We start from the raw sequence: 20,712 nt of genomic DNA on the forward strand, positions 1-20,712 counted from the left end.
TGATTTGAATATAGGAATGATTATGTGCAAGATTTACTCTCGCCCTTCCCCAGTTCAACAAAGAGATTAATAGGTTAAGTACTGAACACTTTTTTTTTTTCAGTCAAACAGAAAAGTTGATGTCAGTGTTTTCAGTCTTGTTAAGTGTCCATGGAAGTTGTTTGGGTTTTATTTTAGGGGCAGGGGGGTTGTAATGAACTTGATCCACTGGGGGTCCTCAATTAACCTGGCTCAAGACTGAACACTGATTGTTTACTGATTCAGCAGAGGAGTTAGCGAGTGATGTCTTGTAGCAAATCAGAACACCACCTGTAGCGACTCAATCGTGGTGCAGGATCTTGTCTAGAAGGCAGTCATGTCGCAGGTACACATTGACAGTTCTGTCTTTCAAGGTCATTACTTCTGTAGGGCAAGGGGACGTTATATTGCTTTGTATCGGTGAAATAAAGTGTTTGGTTTTATTTTGTTCATTTTGCGTTTCTTTCTCTCTCTCTCTCTCTGAGTCTCTCTCTCTCTCTCCCCTACCCCCCATCTCCCTCCCCTTCCCCCCAACTTCTTTCTCTCTCCCTCTCTCTTTCTAACTGTGTGAGGCTATCACGCTCTGTCACATTATCTCACACTCTACCCAGGTTTTTTTCTGTTTTTGTTTTTCACAAGTTGCCTGTTCTGTTCACAGACCCCTCTGACTGGCACCTGTGCACATCCAACTTCATGTTTGACAGGATAAATGTTTTGGAAGATTGGGACATGGTGCTGTTCTCAAACTGTCACTTTTTTGTCCTGGAGAAGGGGCGACTCTTACCCAAGGTAACTATGGTGACCCGGTGTTTCATGCACAGCCATATGTTCAGTTCCTGTGATGCTAACTGAATCTTTTCTTCCCCCGCCCCCTCACCCCCACCCCCCACCTTGTAGAAAAGTTAATTTCTGATGAGTTGTGATTTTTGTTAAGTATTTGGTGGTCTCGCTGTGCTTTTAATTCAAATGATTACTATAATTTAATGTCATGCTGTTACTGATAATAGCGTCATCTGCTTGTTTGTTTATTCATTTTGTAATTTTATTTATTTGCTGTTTATGATATTATTGATGAATAATTATGGTTCATCAGCAATCTCTTTAAAATTGAAATGCTGCATGTGAGCACAGTATAAGCTTTAAGCTTTTCATGATTATTCAAACCAACTGTCAGGACTGATTTTGTTTAAATTACGACTTTGGCAATACATTGCTTCATAAGATTCAAACCAAGATGATACACTGAAGAAAACAGCTTATATTTCAGTTTCAGAGATGATGCACCTGCCATACCTTTATACACTGTGGAAACTTGTGAAACAAAGTGTGATGTAGATGCCAGCTCATGACAGTAGCCATCATAGATATTGCTTGAGTTAAAAAAACATGACAGAGTATTCCTCCTTTGTTCTCTTTTTGTCCTGTATAAGTATGTAATGGTCATTTGCTGTATATGTTACGCAGGGACACATCTCTCTGCCTGTCTGGCTGTATCCTTCTCCCAGTCAGATGTTTCTGGATGCAGCAGGAAACATGGATGGTAAGCACACATCAGTGTATGCAAATGTGGTAGCACAGTATTGTGGCATTCCGTCTGTCTAAACTGTCATGCTTATAGCAAAACTGTGCTGGGCTGTAAATGTATACATGTGTTATATCAGCACAAGAATGCAGCATTTCTGTCGAAAATGTGTAATGCTTACAGCATCTGTCTAAACTGGGTAATGCTCATGGCATCTGTCTAAACTGCATATTGCTTGTAGCATCTGTCTAAATTGCGCAATGCTTAGAGCAAAGAAATGCTGTTCTACATGGTAGTGTTCAAGTTTTGCAGTACACATACAGAAGAGTTTATCAGGGAATGGGGGAGGTGAATGGATTTTATTGATCTTGTTCGTGTTGTATGGTCATAACAGCGCCAAAATTTGAGAAACTTACTGATGGAGTATTACATGGACAGATATGAAAATGGAATGAGACTTTGGATTCAGTACAGAGAGTATAAATTTGAACAGGATTACCCAGTTTGTTACCATTGCACTGAGAAGTAGATTATATATTTTTTCTTCTATGGTTAGTTCCTTTGGTTTGTTTATTTTCTGTTGTTGTTATTAGGTGCTTGTTATCAAGTTTAAATGATTTGAAATCTGCTGTTAGTAAAATGTGAAAGGATTCATTTTACTTGTTTGATAAAGTTGAAAGATTTTAAAGGAATGAAATCAGTGTTGGTTATTACTAAACTAGACCTTTTCTAAAGCTTGTTCTAATGACATTTTATTATGTTTCTTGTTTGAAACCAGATCTGATCATCAGCGATTACAGTAAACCTTCCACCATCGAGCCTGCCTTCCTTGGTGACGTTGAGATTGACAAGGATTCCAAGCTGGATGTGCTGAGGATTCAGGTTGCTGAACTTCTTGCTAAGAAAAGGCGGCATGCTATTCCCGCACAGTTGCGTCTTCGCATTATTGAAGGAAAACACCAGCGCCTTCGACGAGTCTTGCGTGATCCCAATAACACCCTGAGGTATTGCCCATATGTTTGTCTTTGTTCTGAATGTGATTATTTATTTCATTAACAAGCTGTTTTATTGTTAGCTTGTGTGTATTTTGTTCACAGAAAACATAATGGTGGACATCACCTGAAATTATTTTTGAATGTGCACCTTTGTTAAAAGTTATCTTTTGAAGTTTTTTTAATTTTATTTTATGAATATGTAATTCCTTTTTTTTTTTCAGAGGTGGGGTAGGGGTTGGGAGATATGTATGTAATTCCATGTTTTGGTGCATTTGTGGATTAGATCCAGGGACAGTTGATGCATTGAAACTCCTCTAAAAAGTCTTTAGCCTGGCCTGATCTATATACCGTATTGTGTAAAGCCTGAGTGTAGTTGTGTGAGTGAAGGAACTTGACATTCAGTCCACTTTACATCTGTTCCATCCGTCATGTTCTTGTTCATTGTTTCATTACCTTTCTAAATACATTCCACTGTTCTGTCTTCCCATGGACTCTTTCCCTGCGTCCAGCTGTGCAACATTGTAATTTTGGTTGTGTGTCAGGAATGGGGTGTGGGAAGGGTAGAGAGTGTGCGTGTATGTGTACATGCATTTATGTGGCTGATTGTAATGGTATGTAAGTGTAAACGGTTTCATTCAAATTTCTTGAAACTGGTTGTTTCTTGACAGGCGGTTGAAGGTGGAGAACAAACAGCCTATTGGTGTGGAGATTGTGAATGTCAGTGCAAATCCATGGTGAGTCATTTCCTGCAGCTCCCCTGTCTTGTTATTTTCTTTGTGATTTGTCATTATTGTAGTTGAATACCACTGAAGACAAGGTAAATTGTTTTTTGGTGTCATATACTGTACCATGTCAAACTGATGCAAACTAGGCCTATGGTTTGCTCTGTTTGGCCAAATTTCGCGCGGCTAACAGTGAAAAGACGCCCCTCTTAGTCTGGCCCGCTCTTAGCCAATCAAACGCCTCTAACAGCTATAAGCGCTGAACCATTCCTTTGGCCAAGGCTCTCCACGCCATCTTGTCAGGTTTTCGCTCTGTCTCGTCTAACGCTTTTTTTGGCTATTAAGCGTTTTCATTTGGCCTTATTTTGTTGTATGCGGCTTGCATGTGTATTGTGCTTACATTCTGTGTACTCGTTTCGACTCGGCCCCCTCGATTTCTTCGTATTTTCTACCTCTGAGTCGATCCTGTCTTTCCTTTCTCTGTTGGGGTTCGTATTGTTCGCTGGGTGCTTACGCGTGGTACCATGCCTCGTTTGCCATCCTACGAAGGCAGGGATCATGATGCTGGCAGAGATACTCGCCAAGAGACTCTCCCAGGTCCGGAGCTCATGATTTCTCCCGATAGGGACCGCGGCGATGCGTCTGCAGATGCTGATCGCGGAGGGGACGCTCGTCCCGATAAAACGGTCATGAAGGGGACCGGGGGGAAAGGGATTCGAGCGTCACCTCCCGAAGTGTCCCAGCGCGAGGCGGGTGGAAGGGGGAGTAGCACGTCCTCTCTTGGTGGTGGGAACTCGCGGCTGGGTGCGGACTCCCAAGGGGAGGCCGCCCCCCGCCGTTATCCGGGTCCCCACACGGAGACGGCCCTCAGGGGCCCCAGTGCTGTTTCCCCTCCTCCCTCCTCGGTCGACCCCCCTCCCCCACCTCCTCCTGGGGGAGAAAAACAGTTGGTTCCGGGGGGGGACCTCCACTTAGCCCACCCCGGGCCAAGCCACCCCAGTCTCCCCACGGGAGGGGATTCTGGGCGCGTGGCAACCTGCTCTGCAGGTCTCCCCGCTATCCGGCCGGTCTCCCCTGCTGGGGGAGTCCCGCGCGTGTCAGGCGGTTCCGGGCAGTCAGACCGCCGGCCTTTCGGCCTGTCTGACACCCAAGTCGGACCTGACCTCCCTCCGACTTGGCCAGGCTTTTCCCTTCAACGAGGTCAAGGCACCAGTGACCCTTGGGGCTGGGGTCACGGGATGGCTGGTGCCCACGGGTGGTATCCCCCATTCTACCCGTACTGGGGTGCACCTATGGTGCATGCTGGGTTCCCGGGAGGACCAGGGACTAACCCCTGGTCCGCTCCCCACCGGACCCAACCCAGCACAGACCACAGAGTGACACACACAGCCCCGACAAGAGGGATTGACTCTTCGTTGGGCAGGTCGAGCTCCTCGACCAGTGTTAACACTACAGCCTCGAATAGGTCCTCTGTCAGCACGCAGGTGACCGCCACGGTCACTACGGCTTCCTTTTCAGGACCGACGGCAGCTGAGGGACCCCGCTCAGCCCGTGGGAGCCTGCTGGTCCCACCTACCCAGCCCTCGGTCCTAAAAGGAGATGAGTGGGTGTTCGTCCCCTCACAGCACTCGTGGGTCCCTCTGGCGTCCAGGGACGCTCTCTCTGAGAAGGTGTGGCACCCACCATCCCAAGCATGGTTGGACCTACGGTCCACACACTCCCCACCCTCTTCAGGTGTCAAGGACATAACAGAGGAGACCAGGGTCCCTGCTCGGGATCGCCCCAGCTCATCCCGCTGGGCTGACCACAGCCCACAGGACGCCCCCGTGGGTACATCCACTTGGGATGGCACCCAACAGGGGATGGACTGTGAACAAGAAGGACAGCCCCTGTCTTTGGATGAGGACGAACAAGCAGATGAGCACTCTTCGCCCCCATCCCAGTGCGACAGATGGAGCCCACGCCTCCCTAGGGACCAGCCTGAACCAAACTCGGACTTTGCCGAGCTCGAACTGACCCTCCCCAATAGGGTCACACATGCTGAATCAGTCCCTCAGGCAACTTTGTCACCCTTAACCCTCCTACGGTCAGGTGACTCTAACTCCAGAACCACAAGGCGACTCAGAGTGCCAGAAATGGCTCAGGAGTGGCTTAATAAGCCAGCCCGCACCGTCAGGGGTGCTGCTTCCATCCCTCCTCCAGGCAGGGAGTCACTCTCTGCCCCGGGCGCTTTTGCCCCAGGCAAGTTCCTTAAAGATCCCTCCAAGGGAGGAGTGTGGTCCTGGTACACACAGGACCACCCTGCCTACAGGGAAGCAGAGCCCTCCGCGCAGGACAGGATGTTGGTCTCACAGCGCACCACCTTCCCCACCTCAGCTACTCTTCCCTTTAAGACATTTGCAGAGTGGGACAAACTGGCCCGCCGCTGCCTCCTCGAGGTGTCCACGGCTTATACCTTCTTTGACGCGTTCCTCCACAGAGCCAATGAGCTGTGGGAACGACGTCCAGTTCAGCAGGACACGGAGTCTCCTTCCTCTGGCCTGCCTGGCCTCTTCTCAGACCCGAGGTTAAACACTTTTGGCAATCGAGTAGCGTCTGGTCTCACGGCAGCTGCAGACGCAGCTACCAGCCTTCACTTCAATACGGTGCTAGCGCGGCGGGATGCTGTTCTCCGCCTCTCTAACATTCCAGTAGAGGAGAGGGCTGCTCTGCGGTCCATCCCAGCACAGCAGCACTCCCTCTTCGGCCAGTATGCGCCGCATTTTGTCAGCCACAGGGCAGAGACAAACCGGGAGGTGGCCTCATATTTAGCCCAATCCTCCCAGGGGCGCCAGGGTTCTATGCCTTTGAAGAGACCCGCCACCAGGGCTCCTCCATATACCTCGCCTCCTAAGCCAAAGCGGCGTGCTCAGAATCAGCGGCAGAGGAACAAACCACCTCATGGCCGTCCAAGCCGTCCGGCCATGCCCAAGGCCAGAAGGCAGCACCCCCAATGACTGGGCCCCGATTCAGCACCGCCAGTCGTTCAGCCCCTCCAAGTAGGAAACTTGTCCCGGCACGCGCATCAGTGGCGTGCTCTGGGACTCAACGACTGGATTGTGTCGGTGCTAGAGTCGGGGTACATGCTCCCTTGGGTGGGGGACCGCCCCCCTCTAAGAGCCACTCCTCCTCCTTATGTGCCCAGCTCGATGGAGCAGGAGAGCGTCTTAGAGAAAGAGATATCGCACCTACTCCTCATAGGGGCGATATCTCAACTCTCGGACCCGGGCCCCGGTTTTTACGGCCGGTTGTTCGTGATTCCAAAAGTCTCCGGAGGGTGGAGACCAGTCCTGGACTTGTCCCCCCTCAACAGTTTCCTCCCCAAGATGAAATTCAAGATGGACACACAGGCACAGATTCGGGAGACCATGCAACAGGGAGATTGGGCGACGTCCATCGATCTGAAAGATGCTTATTTCCATATCCTCATCCACCCGGCATCCCGCCGGTACCTGAGGTTCGTGTGGAGGGACAGAGTGTTCCAGTTCTCTGCCCTCCCATTTGGTCTGTCCCTTGCCCCTTTCCTGTTTACCAAGGTGGTGCGGGAATTGGTGTCAATTGTCCGGTCGGAGTCCATTCGGTTCTGTGTGTACCTGGACGACTGGCTTATTCTGGCCCAGTCACAGGCTCTGTGCCAGAGTCATACAGCCAGACTTCTAGACCTGTGCTCCCAACTGGGCTTCATCACGAACCAGGAGAAATGCGATCTGTCCCCGAGCCAGTCCTTCGACTTCTTAGGGATGAGATTCGACACGCGGTCCATGATAGTCTCTCCGACGCCAGATCGGTGGGACCGTCTGGCAGGCCTCCTCAACCACTTGCGCCATTCCTCCCAAGCAACGGCGCGGACACTGTCTTCCCTCCTGGGCATGATGGAGTCCATGGCACCTCTCATCCCTCTGGGCAGGGTTCTCAAGCGCCCTCTTCAGAGGGCACTCAGGCTACGGTGGTCCCAGAGCACTCAGCCATGGGATACCCGGATATGTCTGGGCGAGTGGTTCCTCGAGGTGACATCAGAGTGGTTAACCACCCCTCTTCTGACACAGGGGGTGCCCATAGCCCCACCTACTCTTCAGGTGGCACTATTCACAGACGCCTCCTCCATGGGCTGGGGAGCCCACATGGACTCACTCCATGCAGCAGGGACTTGGTCCCCGGAGGAGCGCCTATGCCACATCAATGTTCTGGAACTGGAGGCAGTTCGCAGGGCTCTCCAGCACTTCATAGCGGAGGCCAAAGGCAAGACCATTCGCTTGTTCACGGACAACACAACAGTCGCTTGTTACGTGAACAAAGGGGGCGGAGCGCACTCGGCAGACCTCTCTCTGCGGACCGAGGCTCTCCTCCGTTGGTGCCACAGCAGGGGCATTGCACTTTCAGCGAGACACATAGCAGGGAAAGACAACATTTTGGCAGATGCTCTCAGCAGGTCCAAGAGTGTCATACACACAGAGTGGACCCTGGACAAGGACACCCTGCAAGGAGTGTGGGAACAGTGGTTCCGGCCGATGGTGGACCTCTTTGCGACAAGGTTCAGCAAGAGACTTCCCACGTACGTCTCTCCAGTCGCCGACCCAGAAGCATGGGCAGTGGACGCTCTCTCTCTAGACTGGAGCAGTCTGATTGCCTACGCGTTTCCTCCCTTTCCAATCCTGTCCAAGGTGATACGGAAAGCCAGGTTGGAACGCCCGCAGATGATCCTCATTGCGCCGAAATGGCCAGCCCAGCCCTGGTTTCCGGTCCTTCAGTCCCTGACACATGTTCCACCACTGGAACTGGAAACCAAACCTCATCTGCTGAGGCAGCCTCGTTCGGGCATTCCTCACTCCAATCCTCAAATGCTCCACCTGCACGCGTGGCTGCTGTGCGGGCGGATCTGTCAGCATCACCATTGAAGTCTTCCACCCCTCGGTCAGCCTCTGTGTCCGCCGCGCTGACCAAGGGGGGTGCCTCCTCCGACCTCCTCTCCATAGTCTCCAAAGCCAGGAGGGAGGGAACAGAGACTTTGTATGACTTTCGATGGAAGAAATGGCTGAGTTGGTGTACAGCTCAGAACATTCCCCCTACTAACCCTACGAGCATGCAGCTGGCCAACTTTTTGGCTCACTGCTCCTCGGTTCTCAACCTGTCTGCTAGTTCTGTGAGAGGGTACAGGTCTGCCATTTGTACCACTATCAAACAGCTAGGTGGTCCCGCTTTTGAAGCTGATTTCCTGCTCAGAGAAATGGCTAGGGGCGCCTCTCTGAAGGAAGCTAGGAATCCCAGAAGAGTGCCCCTCTGGGACTTGTTCCTGGTGCTGGATTTCATTCGAAAACAGCCCTTTGAGCCATTGGGGACTATTCCTTTTGACCTGCTCACTCTCAAGACCACTTTCCTTCTGTTGCTGGCCACGGGCCGTCGTAGAAGTGAGATTCATGGTCTTAGTGGTCTGCCACAAGATCTAGCATTCCACAGAGATGGTTCCATCACTCTTCGTTTCCTTCCAGAGTTTCTGGCTAAGAACCAAGACCCCGAGGTCCCTTCCCCCTCTCTGAGGGTCAGACCTTTGTCGGATATTCTGGCACAAGATGATGAAGATAGGCATCTCTGCCCCGTTCGGTGCCTCAAATACTATTGCAATAGGTCTCGCCATAGGCGTTCTTCTCAGAGGCGCCTTCTCATCTCCCTCAATGAGAATTACAAGAAAGATATCGCTGCAGGCACCATTTCCCGCTGGGTTTCCCAAGTCATTCGTAGAGCCTACTCTCATGCACACAAGGATCTCAGCTGTCTTAATCCCAGAACACACGAAGTGCGGGCCATAGCTACTTCGGCTGCTTTCCAGCACTCGGTACCACTGCAGCATGTCTTGGAGGCAGCCTTCTGGCGGTCGGAGAATCCCTTCATCAACTTCTACCTCCGGGATTTCCGTATGACCAGGGCTGACGGTTCCAAGGGGATTTCCTTTGTCGCGGCTAACACTGCCGTCTCAGTTTCAAGGGCTCCCCATACGAACCAGTAGGCGTTGCCCTCCTCCATTTGCTTTAAATTCTGCATCAGTTTGACATGGTACAGTATATGACACCAAAAGGAGGAGTTTGTATTATACTCCATGTTTGGTGTTTACATATACTTACCATGTCAAACTCGAATGCCCGCCCGTCCGTCCCCGCGTCTCCGCCGTGGTTCTCATGGGGCATTTTCATTCATGGCCACGGAATGATTCAGCGCTTATAGCTGTTAGAGGCGTTTGATTGGCTAAGAGCGGGCCAGACTAAGAGGGGCGTCTTTTCACTGTTAGCCGCGCGAAATTTGGCCAAACAGAGCAAACCATAGGCCTAGTTTGCATCAGTTTGACATGGTAAGTATATGTAAACACCAAACATGGAGTATAATACAAACTCCTCCTATCTTTTACATACTTACTGATCAGCACTAAGGATGTTACCATTTGGTACTTTTTTGTCCATATTATTTGGTTAGGTTTCTTCAGATTAAGTTCTAATATCACAGGTATTCTGGATTGTATGCTTCAGAAATAGGGTAAAAAGAGATGAAAGAAAGAAAGCCTGCTATTTTCTCTTTGCAAAAACTGATCTCAAATTGTGCTCAAACCAGCTGATAAAGTTGAGAGCACTTAACAGCAGTAATGCTTTCAGCCCTTCATTTCTTGCCATTTTTCTGTGCATGTGATGACCACTTTCTGTTTTTCTTGTCCCCAGCAAAGAGGAGATAGTTCTCAACATCCAGGTTCGTAAAGCACAAGACAAGACGTACGAGCTGCCTCAGGAACTGCTGTGGGACACGCGGTGTGGAACCAGTGCAGCCAAGCTGAAGCAGGACATCGCCTCCCGGCTGATGGTGCCTGACGAGGTACTGGTCATTGCCAAGCACTTTCCCAATGAGTGCCAGTGGCGCATTCTGAAGGACACTGTCCAGGTGAGCTGAATCTCTCCTTTAATTGGTATGAATGGGCTTGAATGTTCACCCTGTGTGTTACTAATGTGTGTGACCGGTGTACAAGCTCTCTCTGTTTTCTTCTTCTTTTTAGTTTATTGTCTTTTACGAGGTGATTTTTTTCACATACGCATTCATTTTATTGAGCACACACATACATGATCACACAGTGGGTGTGGAGAATGGTTGATGTTGAGAATGATTGAAATTGGGGAGAGGTTGGGGTATTATGAAAGAAAAAAAAAACACAAAAAAGCTAACAGTGGAGTGGAGGAAAAACAAACAAAAAAGCTAACAGTGGAGTGGAGGAAAAACAAACAAAAAAGCTAACAGTGGAGTGGAGGAAAAATAAACACAAAAAAGCTAACAGTGGAGTGGAGGGGCATTGGACGGAGGGGTCATCATTCATACTACCAGTAAAAAAAATACTACAAGCTACCCACCACAGAGTGGCAAATACCTAGGTGATTGATATTACAGACTCGTGGGAATCATGCAAAATGCCTTGAATATTGCTGTATCTTGCGCTCAGATCTGTCCCCTTGTTCTTTTATTGAGTTGTGAGAAGTGGACAGTCAAATAGCAAATGGTTATCTGAGATATCACTGGAGCTACTACTTGTCATATTTTTTTAATTCTTAATTCCTGATTGTTTATGTTATTCAAACAGATGCTCACAGGCCTTAACCAACTTTCCACTCTCCACTGCAGCCAATAAATGCAGAGTGCATTGCTTTGCTCAGAGAGCAGGAGAGTTATTTTCCAGGTGACTGGTTCAGTGCATGTCAGTGATGGCGTCTGACCCAATTTCTTCTCAGTCACAAGGCAGACAACCAAATCAGATGATGGGGCCTTATCAGGACTGTATAAATTTCTGAATTCAAACTGTTTTAAACTCTTTGTGCTTTCCTGGCTTATTTACAAGTCATCAGTGTGTTCAAATTTTGAACAAAAGATAATAGATACTTTCATCATCTCAGTGGATGACAGCAGAAGAAGGGAGGAAGTTTTATATTTTGTCTCCATCTAACTTGTTATGTTACTGGTTAGTCTGGAAATTTTCATTTCATAACTTTTAACATTTGTTTCTTGGCAATTTTATCTGCTAACCCATACATAAGGGCCTTCCATGGGGAAAGTCAGGGGAGCAACTGGCAGTACGGAGTTTTAACATTACAAACCATTCTGCGACACCTGTCAAGATATTCTTAGCTTATAACATCATATACAGTTAGGTGCGACTCCAAAATTTCAAAACTTTATACAGCCCTGTTTGGGCGCCTTTGTGTTAAACAGTTGTAAACAGTAAGGCCTGGATTGGGGCCCATTGTCCAGAGTGAGTTAAAAATAAGAATGAATGTATATGAGTGTTCTTTCCTTACTACTTTGTATTCACATTATACTTATTTCTGTTATTGTGAGCATGCAAAAGCATTGATGAATGAATATACCCACCTTACAAGGAAGAAGACAGAAGAAAAAAAAACCCAAAATTCAGTTTCTTTGATGCCAATGTGTATGTGTATTGGTGTTTGTTGCAGCCACAGACTGCTCGTGGGTATGGAAGAGGAAGAGGAAAGAGGCGAAGCCATGGAGGTCCCAAACACAACATCTGTCAGAAACCGTTCTATGTTGAAGACGGCGACATTATCGGTGTCATTGTACGTACCTCTCAAGTGTTTTACGTTTTGGAATGGCAAGCTTCGACAAATGGCTGTTAAAAAGAAGTAAAAACTAAATACCATTTGCAGTACCAGACACTTTTTAATAGCCAAGTGTTATGGAGGCATGATCTTTTTTGTGAGATTAGTGTGTGTGTGTGCATGTGCATGCTGTCTGTGTGTGTGTGAAAGTACTTGGGAGACCCCAGAATTCAGGATTCCAAAAAGTGGATGAAAAGTACCACCAGGATTGGCATTATTAACATCAGGACTCATATTCTAAATACTAAAGAGAAATATCCAGGTATTACATTTGCTCACTTCAGCATACAAATACATTTACATTGTGTGGTTGAAACTCCCAAAGCATCCTGGTGAAATTGGCATTGCAAACTGAACTGTTACTTTTGTGCATACCTTTAGTGGTAAAAGTTCCATGTTGACAAGCAACTTTCTGCATAAAAAAAACAGCAGTGCAGTTCTCCATGACTGTTGTGGTGATTTCTGTACTGTTGCAAAGAGCAAAGGCAGATGGGCTTTGATCATGGTGGAAGAAGATAGCATAGTTTTTCTCAAGTGTAGCGCTTAAAGATCTACAAATTAGACATGCATCATTGTGTTTTGAAAGATGCAAAAATCGTGATTCAAATGGTAAATGAGCTCTTTTTTCTCAGTGCCAGTCCCCATCAGCACACAGCAGCACTGCGTTTCACAGTACACACAAACTTGCAGGAGTGGACAGTGCATCGCAAACTTACATTTTCAGGTTTGGGAACATTTCCTTGACAGGAAAGTTATTATCAAGGATGGGGTGGTTCTTCACTTTCACCCCTGTGGGAGTGAGCTGAGGGTGAATGCTATAAGGGAAAAATCATATTTGTGGTTTTATAAATTTGGATCAAGTCTAGGCTAAACAACATTAACAGTTCTGCAGCTGACGTTTCATTATCTGTTTTGAATACTTTGTTGATTTTAAGCTAGAATATTTTATGAATTATTCAAACATTTTTATGAAACAGTTAAGTATTTCCTGCTAATAAATGCACATTAATTATATGTTTGTTTGTTTTCAGTCTCAAGTACACTGCTTATCTGCAGAAGTTCTTGGCACACCTGCCGTCAGTGTGAAAGGAGTGACGGCGGATGATTTCAGCACTGAAGAAGATACTTTGGCGAGAGCACAGCTTGAAGAAGACAGGCGTAAAAAGCAGCTTGAGTGAGTATTCAGTTATTCATATCACAGGGGACTGTAGAAAACTCTGTGAAATTTAAAAGCACACAGGTCTGGCAAAGGAAGGCAAAGTGGGTCACTTCTTATTATATACCTGCTTTGCCTACAGCCATATTGATGATTATATTCAGTTGCACTCAGTTCACTTTCATGTGTAGCAGAAATATGCTTTGAGGGTGGAAATGAAATGACAGAAATCAGCATGACTTCTGACTATATTCCTGCTTGAATGTTGTTCTCCAGCAGTGTGTGTTCGTTGGGTTGACTGATGTACTTTATCAGTTTCCACCTCTTTTTCATTGTGCATGGCTACATCAAATGATCTGTTTGACTGGGACAGTGGGCATTTTCAAGCAATTTGTGGGCGTTCGTTGCCCACCTGTGAAAGACTGCACCAAAGAGAAGTTTTCTTAGCTCACTTGGTACGATTTAACGTCAGTCTGGCAGTTGTGTGGTCAGACAAATGGAAGATTTCACTACACATACTTTACCGTGACCCACTAGTGCAGACTCCGGCAAGGACTCCGATTCATGTCCTGTGCAAACTACTATCCGGCTATGCAGAGAAAACGAAAGTAGCTACGGCCGATAACCTCCCGGAAGTAGGTTACCTCCCCTCTAGACAAATGGTAGATTTTCCCTGATACATCCCTGACAAGACTTATGGTTCTTCCCACCTCCCCACTCCTTGTGGAGAAAGCTGATAAAAAATAGGCCAGTAGCCCAGAGAACACACTGCCAGGAGAGATGTTTGCTTAGATATGATATGAAATTATTGTCTTCTGCTTCCTTATTGCATTTGTGCCACTGGTTGCACCGTATAAATACCAAAATTATTATTATTAGAATTATTATTAGATGTGGTCAGAGTAAATATTGGAATAAGCAGTGCACCTGTAGACTTACAGTCCATCACTGCAGTTGCTGGTGACAATGACAACAGTGAATGCATTTTTCTGGTTTCAGGAGGCAAGGGAGATGTTTCCCAAACGGTCTTTCAGTGGCAAGGATTCCAGAAGTCGCCTTGAAAATACAAGTCCATGATTATTCTTAACACCACGTTCACTGGGGTTGTTGGTTATGGGTATCATCTTTGTCTTTCAGTCTGGCTGTGATGGGAATGGGACTGCTACTGTTAACTGAGTCACTGAAATTGTTGACATTAGTCAAGATGCTGTTAAAGTGCTATTGTTACAAACACAAAACAAAAAAAGACAATTAATGATGTTCATGTGAATTGTCCTTGTAAGTTAAATAAGGGTTATGGTTAAGGCCCATGTAAGTGCACATACAGAATGAATTGTCCATGTGAGTTTAATAAGGATTATGGTTAAGGTCCATGTAAGTGCACATAGATAATTATGTGTGGGTGTTTGTTTACTATTTTTTGTTTTGTGTGTGTATTTGCTATTACTAAAACTTGGCAATTTAAAACTAGAAATAGATTCAGGTATGGGAATTATGTACTCAGAAGGGATGGGACTAAATTCTTTTTTATTGTAGGACACCGCCACTTCCTGAAAATATAAAAAAAAGGCGGTTTTTTGAAAGATTGGGGATGGGGGATATGAGTGTATGAAACTGAGCTACAGCTTTTTCCTCCACTTTGGGTGGTTTTCAGAATGCATTCAACTGGACATTGTTTCTCTGGTCGATCATAGCATTGTCTGTGTCCCTGTGCCAAGGCCAGAGGGCTTCTGAACCTTCCATTGATACCTTGACAGCATGGACACAAATCCTCACTGAGAGTTTGTTAGCCTGATAGGTTGCATAGACACCCACTCAGCACACACAACTACCTGTAAAAGGTATCAGTTTCAGAAATCAAAAGAGGTGCCTTCACTTTCATTCTTGCTGATCAACACTATGCTGTCAGACAGTGATGTGTTCTTGGCTTGTTTCTAGTGTGTGCATGCTGCATGCAGTTACTCTAAGCCGATATTCCCACACTCTTCCAGTCAGATCATGTGGCTTACAGCTGCTGCATGGAGTGATGGCCTGTGGAGTGATGGCCTAGAGGTAACGCGTCCGCCTATGAAGTGAGAGAATCTGAGCATGCTGATTTGAATCACGGCTCAGCCGCCAATACTTTCTCCACCTCCACTGATGGGCGCAATAGCCGAGTGGTTAAAGCGTTGGACTTTCAGTCTGAGGGTCCCGGGTTTGAATCTCGGTAATGGCGCCTGGTGGATAAAGGGTGGAGATTTTTACGATCTCCCAGGTCAACATTTGTGCGGACCTGCTAGTGCCTGAACCCCCTTCGTGTGTATATGCAAGCAGAAGATCAAATACGCTCGTTAAAGATCCTGTAATCCATGTCAGCGTTCGGTGGGTTATGGAAACAAGAACATACCCAGCATGCACGCCCCCGAAAGCGGAGTATGGCTGCCTGCATGGCGGGGTAAATAAATAAAAACGGTCATACACGTAAAACGTTACATGTTTGTCTGAGTGTGTATGCATGTGCGTCTGAAATCTGATTGAATGACACAGGAAACGAATGATGAGCGCCCAGTGGCAGCCGTCAGTTGGCTCTACCCAGGTAGGCAGCCTGTGGTGCAAATGTCCCCGTGTATGTAAAGTGCTTAGAGCTTGGTCTCTGACCAAGGATAGGCGCTATGTAAGTATCCACATCAATCAATCAATCACTAGACCTTGAGTGGTGGTCTGGACGCTAGTCATTTGGATGAGACGATAAACCAAGGTCCCATGTGCAGCATGCACTTAGCATACATAAAAGAACCCACGGCAACAAAAGGGTTGTTCCTGGCAAAATTCTTTAGAAAAATCCACTTCGATATGAAAAAAAGTAAAATCTGCACACAGCAAAAAAAAAAAAAAAAAAGGTGGCACTCTCAGTGTATCGGCGCGCTGTCCCTGGGGAGAGCAGCCCGAATTTCACACAGAGAAATCTATTGTGACAAAAAAAGAGAAATACAAATACAACTCCTGGCGATCCTGAATGCAAAATGTTTCCTTGATGTATAGTTGTGACATTTGCTTTAACACAAAAGGTTAAAAAAAAAATAATAAAGAAAAAAGCTTAAGGAACCAGCAGCTTGATCAGGTACTTTGTGGTTGGGTGGTCTCTGTCCATGGCAAGGTGTTCAAAACAGACAACCAGTTGTATGTCTTGGAGATGGACTCTGAAATATTTGTGAATAGTCTGGTCAGTACAATCAATATTGATGTCTACTGAAAATGTGGTTACCAGCTCTTATCATCGCCACATGTGCTGAGCGCATTGCTTTCTTACTCTGCCCATGTTTTTCTTTTCACTTTGTTCCTTCTTTTCTGTCCATATCTGAAAAATTTTTATTGGAGTGTTTTTGATTGTGTGTTTGTTTATTTGTTTGTGTTATGTTGCTGAACAATCTGTTCAATTGCTGACAATTAGTAGGGCTGATAATGTCCTATGGACTGTATCCAGTTATTTGGCTTACTGATTTTGCAGATTTTTTTTTCTTTGTGTTCTGCTTTGATTTGAAATGCACATACCTTTATTCAGGAAATTAGAAAAATGTCATGTTGATTGTGTATTTTTAAGTCTGAATCAGAAACATGTGAGTTTTCTTTTGTTTTGTGTGCTGAATTTCATTCATATCAGTCTGGACAAGTCATCTTGTTTTGGGGAACATCGTTATTAACAATGTGTTAATATATCATGATTTCTGCAGCAATTACTGCAAGAGTATGGTGGTTATTTTTTGTGTTTTTGTTCTTGTTAATAAAATCAGATAAGCTTGTGTAACTTCTCTGCTATAAAATAAGATCATTGTGAAAAGATCATGTACAGTTCTTCAGTTTTGTTGTTGGCCAGACTGCTTTCTCTTCCACTGTGACATACACATCAGTTAATTAAATGGATAACCATGAATATACAGTCCGTGTACTAATATCATATATGCTGCAAACAAGTTAATAACTTTCAAAAAGTTGCTTAACTTCAAGTTAGTGCTGCTTGGTTTTTCCTGTCATCTTGTAAAGTTTTGTATTAAAGGTCCCATTGCCCTTTACAGCCATGAGAGCAGTGGATTCATATTCAGTGTCTAAGGCTTAGTATACTATAGGAAAGCAAAGCCCAGTCCTCTCGAGACTTCCACCGTTTTAACCTTCTCTAACAAAGGTTGGATACCCATTCACACCAAGGTGGTGTGAGGAAAAATCTGAGTAAAGTGCCTTTTCCGTGGATACAACACTCTGACGAAATGGGGCTTCAGACTCTGATCACTGGTGAACACTGGCTTAGAAACCCTGCCAAAGTCCACCCCTGTCAGTTTGCACACAGGTATAAAAAGAGTGCAGCATACCTGGCTCGGTGTGCTCCATCGAAGCATTCATTCATTTTCACCTGACATGCGTGTTTCGCTTTGGTCTGGAAGCCTTCAGGATGTAAAATTGTGAGGAAATTTCGTCTGCACACTTAATATTATCTACCTATGGGCTTTGCAAGGTGATGGGAAACATTCAGCAGCATAAACCTTCCAAGGACTAAACATGACTGTATTTGTTGTTTTGTTTACAAAAGCCTCAATTAGATGTGATATTTATTTGATTGATGTAGTTGCTGTCAAAATTGGAACCACTCAGCTCAGCATAACCTCTTTGGCAATGCCAGTCTGTTTAGTGTTAAGCAGAATTTCTCGTTCTCTCTCTCTCTCTTCGTACTCAGATATATGCTCACACACACACACACACACACACACACACACACATTTCCAAAGCAGCCTCATTTCATAATCATACGAGAAGTTCCCGTCGCATGTTGGAGGGGCATGTTTGTATTTGCAAAACTAGATTTACCAGAAGTAAAAAATAAACAAAACAAAAAAGCCTACATAATTTGAGCATGTGTAGGGAAATGATAATAAAAGCACCAGATAATTGCATACGCAACAAATAACACATACAAATTCAGTCAGACCATCCTCCTGCCCCAGTGAAGGGAGCACTTTTTACCTATAAATGATACCCTTGCCTTCTGGACATTTTGCACGAGAATTTTTCTCATTTCTGTGAGTCACTTTCTTTTCTTTGTTTCTTTCCTCTGTGTGTGTGTGTTTCTTTGGTTGTGTGGGGTTTTTTTTTGGTTTTTTTTTAGTGGTGGGGTGGGGGGGGGGGTCTCTTTGGTGTCATTTGTTGAACAGATTACAGAATACTTTATTTTCTCAACAAGAAAAAATTCGTTTGTGGTGTAAATCATATAAACAATACATGAGAATCACAGCTGTTCAACATGTATACATAAAATAGAACAAACCAGTTTTCAGTGATCATCGTAGGCTCAAAAGGTAACAACACTCAGTCAAACGAGCAAGTCACACAATGATAAAATGGGTGAAACCAACAGGAGACACATACCACAGCAGCCTGACCCCACTGAAGCACCACTTTACTACCTCATGTTCATTCACCTGTATATATTCTGAAAGTGTTCTTCCTCAGTTCTTCAGATGCATACTAAACTGCTTTACTGGGACACACTGATTGCGAAATTGTCAACATTGAGGTGGGAGCCAGTTCCTCGTTAAACAGCGTTGTATTTTTTGCAAAGCAGACTTTTTTTTAAAGAATATTTTCTTGTTTTTATTTTAACTATTTTCAGTTCTGGAAGTGAATTATGCAAAGTAGCTGGCGCTTCCTGTATTATCTGCATTTTGTGTCTTAGGAGTTTCATAGCATGCCTACTTTATGTCATATCATTGAATGTATATTATGTATATTATACATGACTGTGGAAACAGTGTATGTCCTTTTCTGGCTTTGAGCCTTCGTTTGTGTATGGTTTTGTTTTCCAACATTGCTAATATATATGACAGCATCCTTCACAGGTCCACAACTTCAAGCTCATTGGCAATGTTGTACAAACATTGGAAGAGGCAGACAATTGCCATTTGTGAAACTCATCTTTTTGTACTTATTTTGTGTCCAGCAGGGGGCTCATGGTAAAACAGCTGTTGAAGCTCATGCATCCAGATTGCCAGGGACTGCTTTTTGTGTTTTGTTTTTCTTTAAGAGAGAGAGAGAGATAGAACAAAAACAAAGACAACCAATTTCATTTTCTGAGGAGAAAAAGTCATTCACAGCCCCAGACACTTCTGTTTAGTATTTTGCTTTACATCCTTGCCCAAAAGCATTAAATATTTTATAATGTCCTCTAGTATTTTACAAAAAATATTTGGAATTGAAAACTATTGCTCTGTGTGTTGTTTTGTATGACTTTTTAAACAAATTATTACAAAGAATAAAAGTTGTCTGTTTGCTTTTTGTGTGTATCTGTGTGTTTGCTGGTCTTTGCTGTTGTTATTTTAAAAAAAAAGAAAAAAAGATTATAATGGAATAGAAATAAAGTTTAGAAGTTTATTTTCATAAAATCAATGTTCACATGTTTCCACAAATTCATCTGTTTACTGCAACTGCTACTGCTACTGACTAGTTGGCTTATCAGACAAGATGGGCAAAAAATTCAGTTTGTTTTTCCTTGCTTTTTTGTGTGTTCTTTTTATTTATGGATTCTTTAAAGATACACAGCATCATTTTTTCTTTTCTTTTATTGATTCAGCTGCCAGCTTTATTGACAGTAGATACAGTAGAAAAAAAATGTTTTGTTATATGTGTCATGTTCCATCTTGAGTTGTCTTGGAATGTTTTCTTTAAATGGACAGTAGTTTTGGTAAGCAGTTGTTGGTTATAACTTGGACATACCCATATTTTGATAAGGATTGTTATGTCAGATATTGAATTTTATAATTCATAATCATTTTCATTAATCCATACTGCTTGATGCTGACATGAGATTCATCAGTGAAAGAATGCATGTTACAAAGGAATCTCATTTTCAGTTGTGATTTGGACCTGTGAACAAATTAGGGCAGTCTGCACACATGGACAGTCTTGGAGGTAGACTCTGTGTATCCACAGTGGACACATACCCCGTGCACAGAAATCCTGGAAATGTTTCTAAACATTTTCATTATGAAAGATGACTTCCTACTTTTGATTAATGACTACTTTGGATATATAAGGGTGTTTTGATGATACAGCTTTTTCAGGTTTTGGAGGTTCGGGGGGGGATAGGGGGGGGGGGGGAATAACCACTAACTGCAGCCAGGTTAACAATAGATAGCAGAAAGACACAGTTCTGGAAATGAAAATTCAGTGCTAAAAAATTCATGTCAGTGTTGTCACAGGGAAAGAGAACAAGTTGTTAGGGTTTTTTTTAATTCTAAAACAATGACATGTTGAATAGATTGAGCTTCAGATAGTAAATGTCAACAACTGACTTCCATGTTTAAAGTGCGGGAAAACAATAAATTTCATGTTTACCTCTGACAGAAAAATGGTTGTCAGGCTTCTGGTACTTTAAACTGAGCACCACTGGAAATATGTTCATGGGAATGCATTTTCTAACAAACAGTGTTGCCAGAATCATCTATGCTATGTAGTTTTACTTTGCAGTCATGTTTTGCCTGCACAAAATGAGTTTGATTATCTCATGCATTTTGACAACACATCAGTCAATGGAATACATTGTGTGTACAGCTCAAGCAACAAAAAGCTCATCTGACAAATAGAGTGTTTCTCCTGG

The 20,712-nt window shown here is 44.6% G+C and overlaps 1 protein-coding gene across 1 annotated transcript in view; it reads left to right on the plus strand.

Annotated features, from left to right (window-relative positions):
* LOC143297594 (ubiquitin carboxyl-terminal hydrolase 40-like) overlaps positions 1–20,177 on the plus strand; it is a 47,952-nt gene extending 27,775 nt beyond the window's left edge. Inside the window, exons 24-31 of the mRNA XM_076610010.1 lie at positions 677–807; positions 1,483–1,558; positions 2,319–2,544; positions 3,204–3,269; positions 9,998–10,214; positions 11,774–11,893; positions 12,967–13,109; positions 14,091–20,177. Of these exons, the coding sequence (XP_076466125.1) occupies positions 677–807; positions 1,483–1,558; positions 2,319–2,544; positions 3,204–3,269; positions 9,998–10,214; positions 11,774–11,893; positions 12,967–13,109; positions 14,091–14,178 (1,067 nt within the window). The 3' untranslated portion in view covers positions 14,179–20,177. The remainder of the gene's footprint in view (positions 1–676; positions 808–1,482; positions 1,559–2,318; positions 2,545–3,203; positions 3,270–9,997; positions 10,215–11,773; positions 11,894–12,966; positions 13,110–14,090) is intronic.
* The last annotated feature ends 535 nt before the right edge of the window (positions 20,178–20,712 follow it).

The sequence above is a fragment of the Babylonia areolata genome, chromosome 2 (genome assembly GCF_041734735.1).
Source record: "Babylonia areolata isolate BAREFJ2019XMU chromosome 2, ASM4173473v1, whole genome shotgun sequence".
In the NCBI taxonomy this organism is placed as follows: Eukaryota; Metazoa; Mollusca; class Gastropoda; order Neogastropoda; family Buccinidae; genus Babylonia; species Babylonia areolata.